The sequence below is a fragment of the Bos indicus x Bos taurus genome, chromosome 8 (assembly GCF_003369695.1).
Source record: "Bos indicus x Bos taurus breed Angus x Brahman F1 hybrid chromosome 8, Bos_hybrid_MaternalHap_v2.0, whole genome shotgun sequence".
NCBI classification, from domain to species: Eukaryota; Metazoa; Chordata; class Mammalia; order Artiodactyla; family Bovidae; genus Bos; species Bos indicus x Bos taurus.
The window spans coordinates 23122769-23136622 of NC_040083.1; the positions used below are offsets into that span (position 1 = coordinate 23122769).

General features: G+C 40.1%; 1 protein-coding gene across 1 annotated transcript in view; it reads left to right on the top strand.

Moving 5' to 3' along the window:
* Positions 1-1327: 1327 nt before the first annotated feature.
* The window catches only part of HACD4 (3-hydroxyacyl-CoA dehydratase 4), a 29400-nt gene continuing 16873 nt past the window's right edge, over positions 1328-13854 (top strand). Inside the window, exons 1-3 of the mRNA XM_027549146.1 lie at positions 1328-1433; positions 5585-5688; positions 7929-8056. Coding sequence (XP_027404947.1) covers positions 1396-1433; positions 5585-5688; positions 7929-8056 — 270 coding nt within the window. The 5' untranslated portion in view covers positions 1328-1395. The remainder of the gene's footprint in view (positions 1434-5584; positions 5689-7928; positions 8057-13854) is intronic.

Here is a 13854-nt window from a genome sequence, read left to right on the forward strand (position 1 = left end):
AAATTCCAAGTGGTTGAAATAAACAGGAAATTCAGGATAGAAAGTTATCAGAGTATAACTGGTTCCTTACAGAGCTTTTTGTTGGTAATGGAAGAAAAAGGGGGGCAATAGGGCGCTTTTCCAGAATCTCTGCTCTCAGTGAATATCACAGGAAGTACCGGCATTCAAAAATGAGACTGCCAGGGAATGGGAGGGGAAAAAATGCAGGGACAAGATGATGAATAGATGGATGGATAAATATCCAAACTCAGGATACTCAACCACTGGATTTAATTTTTCTTAAGATCACTGTGAAATGGTATACTTTGTTACTTTTTATGTATGGTTTTAAAAACAGTCAGTCATTGGCATGGAGATAAAACCATATGTGGAAGTGTCTGTGCTATGGCATAAGGGGGTGGCAAAGGGGAAAGATGGTCCCTGTTAGACCTTAGAGGAAATAGAGTCGGGGTGGGGGACGGGGAGGAGGGGAGGGTACCTAACTAGAGAGAGAGAAAGGAGGGAGGCGCAAGCAAAGTCCAACACGGCACCGGGAGGAGGGGTGAAACTGGTAAATGCCGTCGACTTGTGGAAGAGAAGGAGGAGCTGTAGATGGGGGCTGTGTTTAATGATAAAAGATCACTCCCTCTTGGCAGTCCTTCTGCCTTCTCTCCCCTCTCTCCAGGCCATCCAGGACTTTCTTCCTCTCTTGCTGCTTGGCCTGGGCACTGATGACACCGATGACTGATTAGCCACCAGTGTTCGCTTGTAAATCAGTTTCCCCTTTAGATCAAACGCTCCCCAAGAGCAAGAACTGAGTGCATCCAGGAGAGATTAACGGCAAGGGAGTCTGATACCTGAGGAATCAGGCCTTTTGACTGAAAAGGTGTGAGGGAAGGCGCGCTCACAGGCATCCTCGCCGAATCGTGACTTTCACAGCTGAGGGTCCTGAGAGGCGCCCAGCTGGGGCTCACGCATCCCAGAAGGCTTTGGGACTGCTTGACTGCACGCTTCTGGAGATCAGGGGTCAGGGGTGGGATCTATTGACTTCCTCCAGGCTGCAACTGGGAGTCTCAACCCAAAGACTGGGAAGCTGGGTAAGGAGCCTGGTGAACCTTAATTTGGGACTAGGGTGTGTTAGGGTCCCCTCCAGCCCAGCCCAGCCTCGCGCACCAGCCGAACCCCGCTGGCAGTCGTGGTGCTGCTGGCTCTTGCCGCCTCAGGAACTTCACGAACTTGGTTTTCTTCTGGTGCCTGTTGCACGACTTGGGTTTTTTTTTTTTTTTGGTAAATTGCTGAGTGCGGAGAGGCCCCGCCCTTCCGCGCCAGGCAGCCCAGCCACTCAGCCACTCCTCCCGCGCTCCCCGGTGGGTGTTCCTTTCAGGACGACGCTGGCAGACTTGGTGGCGGCGGCCCATGGGACCCGTGGCGCTGCCCACCTGGCTGCAGCCCAGGTAGGGCGCTCGGCCCGGAGGGTGGGGAGGGGGTCGGGAGGAGGGGCCGCCAGCGGGAGGGGTGCGGGTGGGCGGGTGTGGGTGGTGCCCACATAGTTCCGTGGGGCGAGCACCCGCCAGCGCCGGAGCAGCCTTACACCTCACGTTCCCTGGGGCTCTGGACAGATACTAGCTAATACAATTTTCTCGGCAACCCTAGGAATAACTGTTATTTTCCCCATGTTACAGCAGAGAAAGGACAGGCTGCGTGGCCACCCTTCCTTTTGTATGCTCTCTGCGGTCTTTCTTCTCTTCCCGTTCCTCCGACCTGGAGCGCTTCCCTTTCCTTTTCTCTACCTGCTGCAGAAGCACCAAGCACCCGTGTAGATTTCAGGGGCCCCGGTTCCAGAAAAACTGATTCAGTGATATGAGGGTAGAGCCTGGGATGTCTATGTTTATCCCACAAGCCAAGTGACTGCTGTAGGTTTCAGGCAGTCCTTTCCCCTACTTTTTTAGTAGTGCCTTAGTCATCTGTAGGGGTACCCGAGTGCGCTCATCAAGCTACATTTTATCTGCTTCTCAATTTATTTGCTTTATTTCTCAGAGGTTTCATATCTCCAGCTAGGAAAAAAATCTTGTCTACCCTGATCCGGCCACTCCCGCCACTTTTTAGAACTAGAGACAACACTTCAAACAGTGCTTCCTCTGACCCCCTCAAACGTGTATCTGTTCATCTTTTCTTAGTCATATCCCCATCAACCAATTTTCAAACTCAGCTTCACTTCCCTTTTCTGGCCCTTAAACTGCTTTCTGTGTGTGCCTGGTGAAGGAAACTATCTACTCTTGCAAACTATAGTAGGCAGTGGTAAGGTACTGACCCCAATCACAAAAATGCATTCAGAAATCAGTTCAGCTCGGTTGCTTGGTGGTGTTTGACTCTTTACGACCCCATGGATTGCAGCACGCCAGGCCTCCCTGTCCATCACCAACTCCCAGAGTTTATTCAAACTCATGTGCATTGAGTCGGTGATGCCATCCAACCATCTGATCCTCTGTCACCCTTTCTTCTCCTGCCTTCAATCTTTCCCAGCATCAGGGTCTTTTCAAATGAGTTAGTTCTTCGCATCAGGTGGCCAAAGTATTGGGGTTTCATCTTCAGCATATTCAGGAACTGATTTCCTTTAGGATGGACTGATTGTATCTCCTTGCTGACCAAGGTACTCTCAAAAGTCTTCTCCAACACCACAGTTCAAAAGCATCAGTTTTTCTGTGCTCAGCTTTCTTTACAGTCCAACTCTCACATCTATACATGACTACTGGAAAAACCATAGCTTTGACTACACAGACCTTTGTTGGCAAAATAATGTCTCTGCTTTTTAATATGCTGTCTAGCATATTAAAAGTTGGTCATAACTTTTCTTCCAAGGACCAGGAGTCTTTTAATTTCCTGGCTGCAGTCACCATCTGCAGTGATTTTGGAGCCCCCCAAAATAAAGTCTCTCACTGTTACCATGGTTTCCCCATCTGTTTGCTATGAAGTGATGGGACCAGGTGCCATGATCTGAGTGTTCTGAGTGTTGAGTTTTAAGCCAACATTTTCACTCTCCTCTTTCACTTTCATCAAGAGGCTCTTTAGTTCTTTGCTTTCTGCCATAAGGGTGGTGTCATCTGCATATCTGAGGTTATTGATGTTTCTCCTGGCAATCTTGATTCCAGCTTGTGCTTCATCTAGTCCAGCATTTCTCATGATTTACTCTGCATATAAGTTAAATAAGCAGGGTGACATATACAGCCTTGACATACTCCTTTTCCTATTTGGAACCAGTCTGTTGTTCCATGTGCAGTTCTAACTGTTGCTTCTTGACCTGCATAGAAGTTTCTCAGGAGGCAGGTCAGGTGGTCTGCTATACTTATCTCTTGAAGAATTTTCCACAGTTTATTGTGATCCACACAGTCAAAGGCTTTAGCATAGTCAATAAAGCAGAAGTAGATGTTTTTCTGGAACTCTTGCTTTTTTGATGATCCAATGGGCAATTTGATCTCTGGTTCCTCTGCCTTTTCTAAGTCCAGCTTGAACATCTGGAAGTTCACGGTTCACATACTGTTGAAGCCTGGCTTGGAGAATTTTGAGCATTGCTTTACTGGCGTGTGAGATGAGTGCAATTGTGTGGTAGTTGAGCATTCTTTGGCATTGCCTTTTTTTGGGATTGGAATGAAAACTGACCTTTTCCAGTCCTGTGGCCACTGCTGAGTTTTCCAGATTTGCTGGCATATTGAGTGCAGCCCTTTCGCAGCACCATCTTTTAGGATTTGAAATAGCTCAACTGAAATTCCAACATCCACTAGCTTTGTTCGTAGTGATGCTTCCTAAGGCCCACTTACTTTGCATTCCAGGATGTCTGGCTTTCAGTGAGTGATCACACCATCATGATTATCTGGGTCGTGAAGATCTTTTTTATAGTTCTTCTGTGTATTCTTGCCACCTCTTCTTAATATCTGCTTCTGTTAGGTCCATACCATTTCTGTCCTTTATTGTGTCTATCTTTATATGAAAAATTCCCTTGGTATCTCTAATTTTCTTGAAGAGATCTCTAATCTTTCCCATTCTGTTGTTTTCCTCTATTTCTTTGCATTGATCACTGAGAAAGGCTTTCTTATCTCTCCTTGCTATTCTTTGGAACTCTGCATTCAAATCAGTATATCTTTTCTTTTCCCTTTGCCTTTCACTTCTCTTCTTTTCACAGCTATTTGTAAGTCCTCCTCAGACAGCCATTTTGCCTTTTTGCATTTCTTTTTCTTGGCGATGGTCTTGATCCCTGCCTCCTGTACAATGTCACGAACCACCATCCATAGTTCTTCAGTCACTCTGTCTATCAGATCTAATCCCTTGAATCTATTTCTCACTCCCACTGTATAATCATTAGGGATTTGATGTAGGTCATACCTGAATGGTCTAGTGGTTTTCCCTACTTTCTTCAATTTAAGTCTGAATTTGGCAATAAGGAGTACATGATCTGAGCCACAGTCAGCTCCCAGTCTTGTTTTTGCTGACTGTGTAGAGCTTCTCCATCTTTGGCTGCAAAGAATGTAATCAAACTGATTTCGGTATTGACCATCTGGTGATGTCCATGTGTAGAGTCTTCTCTTGGGTTTTTGGAAGAGTGTGTTTGCTATGACCAGTGAGTTCTCTTGTCAAAACTCTATTGGCCTTTGCCCTGCTTCATTCTGTACTCCAAGGCCAAATTTGCCTGTTACTCTAGGTAGTATTTCTTGACTTCCTACTTTTGCATTCCAGTCCCATATAATGAAAAGGACATCTTTTTTGGGTGTTAGTTCTGCAAGGTCTTGTAGGTCTTCATAGAACTGTTCAATTTCAGCTTCTTCAGCGTTACTGGTCCGGGCATAGACTTGGATTACTGTGATATTGAATGGTTTGCCTTGGAAACCAACAGAGATTATTCTGTCATTTCTGAGCTTGCATCCAAGTACTGCATTTCAGACTCTTTTGTTGACTAGGATGGCTACTCCATTTTTTCTAAGGCATTCTTGCCCACAGTAGTAGATATAATGGTCACCTGAGTTAAATTCACCCATTCCAGTCCATTTTAATTTGCTGATTCCTAAAATGTCGATGTTCACTCTTGCCCTCTCCTGTTAGACCACTTCCAATTTGCCTTGATTCATGGACCTGACATTCCATGATTGAATTACCCTGCCTGGGAATGCCGCCATTGCTACTCCCTTCTTGTAACTATAAACTAGTTATCCTTCAAGTTATGCACTTAGCAGGAACACGTTGACCACATGGGCCTCTCTCCATCCATATTTTCTTTTCAAAAATACTCAAAGCTAACTTTGCAATGCTTGCTTTTATCCCTTGGGGAGCAGCAAAGTTAGAGGTTTATCACAGATGAAAGTGCATGTTGAAATAGAACCATATCTGGCTTTAAACAAACCCAGGATGGTCACTGTAACAGATAGTGTGTGCTTTCAAAATCTCATGGGGGTTAGAAGGGTATCCAAATTAAAAACTCGGATATGGATTAATTGTCTCTTGCTCGCTCAGATTGGCCAGTAAATTAGTTAAAATACATGTGTATAATGCTGAAAAGGTGATTATAAAGGAAGTGTTTAATGTGTTTAAAGGAAGTATTTTCCTGTATTTATTGTAGGTATAGGAAGAATGCCTATCTTTTCATCTACTACTTAATCCAGTTCTGCGGCCACTCCTGGATATTTACAAATATGACAGTCAGATTCTTTTCATTTGGAAAAGGTAAAAGCCCAAAACAGTTTTGAATTTTTAACTTTTAATCCTCATTTTCACCTAGTCCTAGTTATAATTTAACTTCTGTGAACTTCACCTAATATCCTTCACTTCTCTGAAATTTAGTGACCATATTTTTTCAGTAAGCATGCTTCATTCTTAATGCAAAAACCAAAACCTTTTTGGAGGAGGCGGTAAGTAAAATGAGGGAAAGGGAAGTGCGTTCTCCTTGAGTAGGCATTTGCCCTGAAAACATAGACATGGCATTGAGGCGTACCATTTCACTCTTCCTTTCTTGGTTCTGCACCAAACCTTAGCAGATCTGGTGTGTGTTGAAGAAATCTGTAAATTCCTGTGTAACTTTTTTTTTTTTTTTTTGCATAGAAATTAGAAATTAACCAGTTCTTCTCTAGTTTCTTATTCCCCAGGTTTAAGGTAACTGGAAACTACTAACAAATGAAAGACAAACTCTATATTCCCCATTCTTCTATATAATCCTTTTAAAAGGCAGTGTGTCCATAGGAAAATGACACATTCTGTAGATGACTCATCACATATAGGGGAGTTAGTGCTAAAGGTTTAAGTCATAAGCTTTCTCCAGTTTCCTGAAAGTAAAGATTTTAAATGCATTTAAATTTTCAAAAAAAACCAAATCATTAAATGACTGTCAAAATAAAATTCTTTTCATTTTCCATCCCCACATGGATAAGGGTCATCACAGTTTCCAAGTGTTGCATGACTTGACAATTTGAGCAATTGCTGGTTTCAGCTAAAAACAAACATTAGTATATATCTGGGATAAGTCATGCTCTGCTCATCAATTCAGCCTTCAATATCATGAGAAAATTAATCTATTTCTGTGATACCATAAACTATTTGATGTTGCTTTTTTTTAACTGCAGATTTGCGGATAAATTCTTGCCTTTGTTAAGAACCTCCAAAGATATAACTTGAGGCTTGTGTTTCAACTTTGAGTGTTGGGAGTCCTCAAGCAGAGGACAACACAGGTGTTTGGAAAACTTCCTTTTGTTTTTAGGAAAAAAGCATCACTTCTAGACCTTGGAAGTTAGCTGTGGCTTCAAGGGCCTGTTATAGGCCATTCACAACATGAGTAACAAGACATGAATTTATTCTTATGCTGCCTGGCCTTTCCAGTGGGGGGAAATGCCTTAGTCAGCAGTGTATTTTTTCTTAATTGCGATCTCGCCATCCATAATTAGAGAAGTTGCATTTTATTAAAGAAACACAACCCATTTCTACAGAAGGTAGCTTGAAAAGAACTGTGTGGGGGGTCAGTACAATTTCCAAATCAGTATATAAATTAAATAGCTCAACAGCACTCAAGCACCTGGAATAGACACCAGCTTCCTTCTTCCTTCAGGGAGCCGTGTGACTGATCATGCTTTTATGGCAAGTGCAGGACTGTGTATGCCTCAGGAATCATCTATAAAGTGGGAATGATAAGAATGTCTACCTCATAGAGCTGCTGAGAAGAGAAACCCTTTGATAAATTACTATCATGTGAATGATAACTAGGGAGTGAAGACGATAAAGATTTCCCTAGATGTTTCTTAATATGGCAGGATTTCATTTAAAAACCAGCACATTTATTCTATTTAGAGAGACATTTGTTTCCGTCCATTTCAGCTCTGTCAAATGTAGTATTTGTTTGGAGCCCTCTGCAATGGGCCCTACTCACAAAAATCCAGAAAGCCCTCACCATGTATGTGCAGGACATAAATGCTATATAAATGGAAGATGTTATTTGATATCATGGCATCATTAATGTCATTTTCATAAATCTCTGAAATCATATTTTCTCATCTCTGTCATTTTCTTGTCCATAGACAAGGAGTGGGCACAGCAGTTTCTCTAATAAACTCACTTTCAGCCTGTTTTCACTGATGTAGTCCAGAGTCTGTTTACTTTTATGCTGGAATTCCTTTAGAATCATATAAATGGGGAATAAATGCTTTAGCTTTGGTCATAGAGCCTTCCTTTTCAAGTTATAAATTCTTTTTGGAAGAGGAGCAATTAAACTGTACAATGAAATGATGTGCTTTCTTTGGTTACATAGTATTTGTAATTTAGAAATCTAGGAAATTTTTCACATGTACAAAGGAAAATGAAGTAAGGAATCTCAGTTGTATTTCAAACTGCTTCCTGGATTTGGGTTGTGATCTAGATTTTACTTACTATGTCTGTATTTTTTTTTTTTTATGTCTGTATTTTTAATTCACTGGACACAGATTCAATGGTTGACACTTTTTATGCAATTGGACTTGTGATGCAACTTTGCCAGTCTATTTCCCTCTTGGAGTTGCTGCACATATATGTTGGCATTGAATCAAACCATCTTCTTCCTAGGATTTTGCAGGTAGGTCTTAATCACATTATTTATATTGTAGAATCTGTTGCATACGTAACTTTGTTCTGTTTACAGCCACTTGACTTTGTGGCAGTGAAAAAGCCAACCTTTGCTAATGTGCAACCCAAGTCACTAACATGGAGAATTCCATGAAAAAATGACCTCATCGTAAAACACTGCACAGTCAGAATTGCCAGTTGGAAGCATTCAGAGAAATGATGCTTGCTGCTTTGTGCAGCACTATAGTGATCCTCTGCTGGGACGAGATTTCATAGCCACTGCCCAGTCTTACTATGCCACGGCCTTGGGCGGTGTAGTACAGAGGAAGGGCATAGGATGGGAGCCATTCAGACTTGGGGTTTGGTGCCTGGCTCCTCTACCTACACTGGGATACATTAACCACCATCATCTAGCTCTTTAGGGAAAAGGATGCCACATACATTACCTGGAAAAGAATGAATTTGCAAAAAAAAAAAAAAAAAAGGTACCCTTCATCCAAGTCCAAGATTAGAATACTCCCCAGCCATTTCTTGTTCATTCTGCCCCTTTTACTGAATGCAGTTGCAAAGGAGTGGTCTTTCGTATTTATTTAGTATAGCATCTACTTGTACAGGGGCTTCCCTTGTGGCTTAGCTGGCAAAGAATCCTCCTGCAATGCAAGAGACCTGGATTCAATCCCTGGGTTGGGAAGATCCCCTGGAGAAGGGAAGGGGATTCTCCAGTATTCTGGCCTGGATAATTCCATGGACTGTATAGATCATGGGGTTGCAAATAGTCGGACACCACTGAGCGACTTTCACTACTTGTACAGACCTGGGAATGCTATAGACTTGGCTTCAAATTGGAGAAGACTCTTGAGAGTCTCTTGGACTGCAAGGAGATCAGTCCTGGGTGTTCATTGGAAGGACTGATGTTGAATCTGAAACTCCAATGCTTTGGCTACATGATATGAAGAGCTGACTCATTTGAAAAGACCCTGATGCTGGGAAAGATTGAGGGCGGGAGGAGAAGGGAACGACAGAGGATGAGATGGTTGGATGGCATCACCGACTCAATGGACATGGATTTGGGTAGACTCTGGCAGTTGGTGATGGACAGGAGAGCCTGGCATGCTGCGGTTCATGGGGCCACAAAGAGTCAGACACGACTGAGCAACTGAACTGAACTGAACTGGCTTCAAATTCCAGTTCTATCTCTTAGTTATATAAGTTTAAACAAGTAATGTAATTGTTCTGAGCTTCATTTTCTCATGTGATACGCAAATAGCATGTATCTTCTGGAGTAACTGAGAAAGTGGGTGGGATAAGTTCCTAGCACTTAGTTAAGAATACAATACCTGGTAGCTGCTGCTGTTATTTTAGGTATCGTTGGTTCCTCTGCCATGTCTTGAGCCCTAGATGACCATGTTCCTTTTAAAGGCAGGTTGAAGGAAGATGGGAAATTCACTGATAGAGATTTAGTATAGGAAAGCATTAATGAATTAAGGCAAGAAAAATTAAAAAGTGATATTTTCCACAAGGAGAGATAAGGGTTAGGTGGCTATATGAACATACATTTAAAATTTACAGAAAAAAGTATTTTCATTAGTATAATTTTAACAATTTGTAAAATAAATTAAAAAAATTGATAACTAAATGTGACAAATTTGCATTTTAAAAATGATTAAAATGTTAGAATCTGATTGTATTGCCAGCACCTAGCAAAATGCTTAGAACATAAACATCTTAAATTTTGTTGAATGAAATAGTGGCATAGATCCTTATATTAAAATTTGCTGAAATATCATGAAAGTTTAAAAGATGGAAATCAGAGTATAAACCTAAGGAGCCTATCGAGAACTCTGCATTACAAGTTGATGGGAGATTTTTAATTTTGCTTATTCATTAGAAGTGGAGAAATAGTATTAGGATGAAGTTACTTTAGTATTGAAATATCAAATGTAAAGTAAAAATTGGGGCAATATCTAGAGTACAAACTAAGAATAGTTAGTTAGCTAGCTAAGACATAGATGGAATTGCCTTAAATGTATGTCCTTACAATATGAAAAGGGGTACACATCTGTCCCAGAAGAAGCATATTATTTAGGAACAAGATTTTTTGGTATGTATTACCTGTAAACAACTTAAGATGCATATAGCATTGCTTAACATTAAATTTACAGGCTTCCCAGGTGGTTCAGTGGTAAAGAATCTGCCTGCCAAAGCAGGAGATATGGGTTCAATCCCTGGGTCAGGGAGATCCCCTGAAGAAGGAAATGGCAACCCACTCCAATATCCTTGCTGGGGAATCTGGTGGATAGAGGAGCCTGGTGGGCTACAGTCCATGGAGTCACAAAAGATTTGGACACAATTTAGCAACTAAATGCTAATTTTAGACAACAGAATTAACCCAGGTTAAGTGAAAGCTGTATTCTAGCATATGGAATTATTTTTCTTGGACTATGATCAAATTCATCTGAATCTAAGTCATATTTTCTTTTGGCATACCTTTTTAGACTTTTTACTTTTTTAGGCTAAAGTGGATAATACTAATTTTATGGTAAAACAGTTTCAAAGTTATTTCCAAAGTAGGAAATGCAAATGAGAAACTGGACAGGTAAATTTGTAAGAAAGAAAAGCACCTTGAATATGTTTCAAAAATCTGTACAGTATTTCTGCTTTCCAAAAGTATGTAGGCTTGTCCAATAACAGAAATTGTTATTAGAAATCTGATTTCTTGCAGTTCTAGAAATTCCAGGATATTTAAGTGTGATTTTAATCCCTACTAATTGCAACTCTATTGATTTATAGAAGTACGATCACTTGTAATTGGACTATATCCTGGTTTGGTAATTAAAAAATAATGGCAAGTATGTATTGGCACTTGTATTTGAATGTGAGGAGGCCAAGTCTCCTGTCGATGGGGCTCAAATGGTTTTTAAGTCTTTGTTGTTGGGAGGAATCAGGGAATCCTCATAGTAGGGAAGACAGTTATTCTCATCCTGGGCCGATTATTATTAAATTTTTGTTATGTTTATCTTCCTCTTTATCTCTTTGAGATTTTATCTGTCCTCTGTTTCTTTTGTTCATTTACTATCTTTTCTATGGTTTTCAGAATAGACATGATGTTCGAAAAAGCTTCAAAAACCCATGTGGTCAGGTCCAAAGTTTCATTTTAACGCCCTTCCTTAGAATTCTGCAGACAACTAGAAGAATTCCCACATTATAAGATGACTCTGAGGCCCCTTCTTTAAAGTAACCAAACAAAACTCTAAAGCTGTGTAATCGTTCTTGGTTTTCCTGTTTCCCCATCTTTAAATGAAGAAACTGTAGTTAAGAATGTGGCTAAGCTACTCATACAGTACTCATAGCATACAGTATTTTGAAAAAATGCACAATATCTAGCTACTTTGAAGTAGATTGAAGAGAATTCTGCTCATGTGTGTTAATATTTTGACATTACCTTTGTGACACTGGTAAGTCACAATGGAATTGTCCTTTTTGTAAACTGCTTTGCCAAAATATGAAGATGAGTAATTCCCCAAAGCAGTAGGAACAATTAGCTAGTTGAGCAATTAGGATCACAGGTATAATGTCAATTGATGGTGGTATGTGTATATATATATACGTGTGTGTGTGTATATATATACATATATTTATGTGTGTATATATTTTTGTATCTCACAAAAATATGTTTGTTTTCTTCTGTACATTTTAAAATGTTTTATACACATCTTTATTTGACAGGGAAAAGCCGTTGTGATTTTCTAATATTACAGTTGCTAAAGGAGAAAGGACTTCCCTGGTGGCTTGGAGAGTAAAGGAGCTGCCTGCAATGCAGGAGACCTGGGTTTGATTCCTGGGTTGGGAAGATTCCCTGGAGAAGGAAATAGTAACCCACTCCAGTATTCTTGCCTGGAGAATCCCATGGACAGAGGAGCCTGGTGGGCTACAGTCCATGGGGTCGCAAAGGGTCAGACACGACTGAGCGACTAACACACTAACACTAACTAAAGGAGAAAGAGGGGGTAAAACCTATTGACAGTAACACTATGATAGTTTAACAGAGATGTATATTTTATATATTTTTTAAAAATACAGTTTAGGGGAAAAGAGCAAAACTGCAACAAATAGTTGTTTACATACATCCATTTTTGTAAACACAAGCCAATTAAAATTATATCAGGAAAAAATTTTTTGATATTTTAAAATTGTAAAACAGGAAAGTAAAAAGGTCCAAAAGTAGCATATAACTATAGTTAAAAGTGATAATTGAAAACTAGGCATCTCTGCTTTCCAATCCCTTGCTCTCAAATGAGTGTGCATATTTTATTAGCTTGATTTTTTTAAAAAGTTGAATTGGAAACTAGTATTTTAGTAGATTTAATCAAACCAACTTGGCTTTTATGGAGCGGAAATACCATCAGCCTTGAAATACTGATTTTGAAGGACTCTATTCTGACTTTGCTTGTGTAGAAGCCTGAGAAAGAGGTTTTTGTTGATATATAATAGCTTCAGGATGTTTCAACTCAAGGAGAGGGGAAAATAATCCACAAAATTAACCTTTCTTATTGACATTAGGCTGATGTGCCTTTAGGAAACCCTCAAAGTTATCCACTTTACTCCTTTAGCTTTTGAGAGAGGCTTGAAATGCAAAGACTTTGTACACAACTGAATTAAAATGGCTAAATTCTGTCCCCTGACCTTTGCATCACAATAAACACTGCTGCACATGTATTCATTTGACACAGTTTTTAAATCTATAAATCAAAATCCTGGGAATTATCACCCCCACATTATTGTGATACAGAAATTCCACTTTGTGATACAGAAATTCCATTTGTGAGCTCAAATTGCAAGAACAATCCTTATTTTTGCCAATAGCACATCCTATTTCTGATAAGGACAAACAGGAGTCTGTTGTCAGAAACCACTCCAAAGATTTCACAGTTGCAGATTTTGTAAGAAAAAATGTAAAGTCTGTCCCCAAGGAGAGTGTCTTAAAACAAACCCTTTTAGAAACACAGCAAAGTTTCACCCTAATCTCTTTTAATCCATGAAGCAGGTGCTTCTTTGCATTGCTAGATTAAATAATCTCCCCCCCCCCCCATGAAATCATATAATTTTCTCTCCAGTTTTGAGTTGGGAACAGGCTTATATTGTTAGAGATGAAAACTGTACTGAGGATAGTGTCATGCTATGAGATTCTCAAAGCTTTGCTTCCTGAAAATGAATTATATACACAGTTCACTCTGTAGGTAGGATTTTTTTTTTCTTTTTTGTACCTTTTGTATTGGATCAGGAATTTCTTCAGTGTGATAGTTATAAAGCTATTGTTGTTGTTCAGTCGCTAAGTCATGTCTGACTCCTTGCGACCCTATGAACTGCAACACCCCAGGCTTCCCTGTCTTTCACTGTCTCCTGGAGTTTGCTCTAACTCATGTCCATTGAATCAGTGATGCCGTCCAACCTCCTCATTCTCCCTCGCCTCTTTTCCTTTTGCCTTCAATCTTTCCCATCATCAGAGAGTTTTAGTCACAGTATAATTTTAAAGATGCTGAGATTAACTTTTTTATTTACTGATAGTCCTGACTATCTACAAGAAAAACATATTTTCTTATAAATATACTAATTACTACATTAGATTATACTTATTTTTATTTTCAGTATAATGACTTAACACAAAAGTTAAATGACTTACCCAAGTTCACAAAATTGTAAATGGTGGAGCAAAAATTTGGATTTGGGTTCGTTTTCCTGAACACTCAACTATTATGCTACACTTGTTTATAGTATCTGTCCATAAGTACCTATGTCCTTATAGGCTGG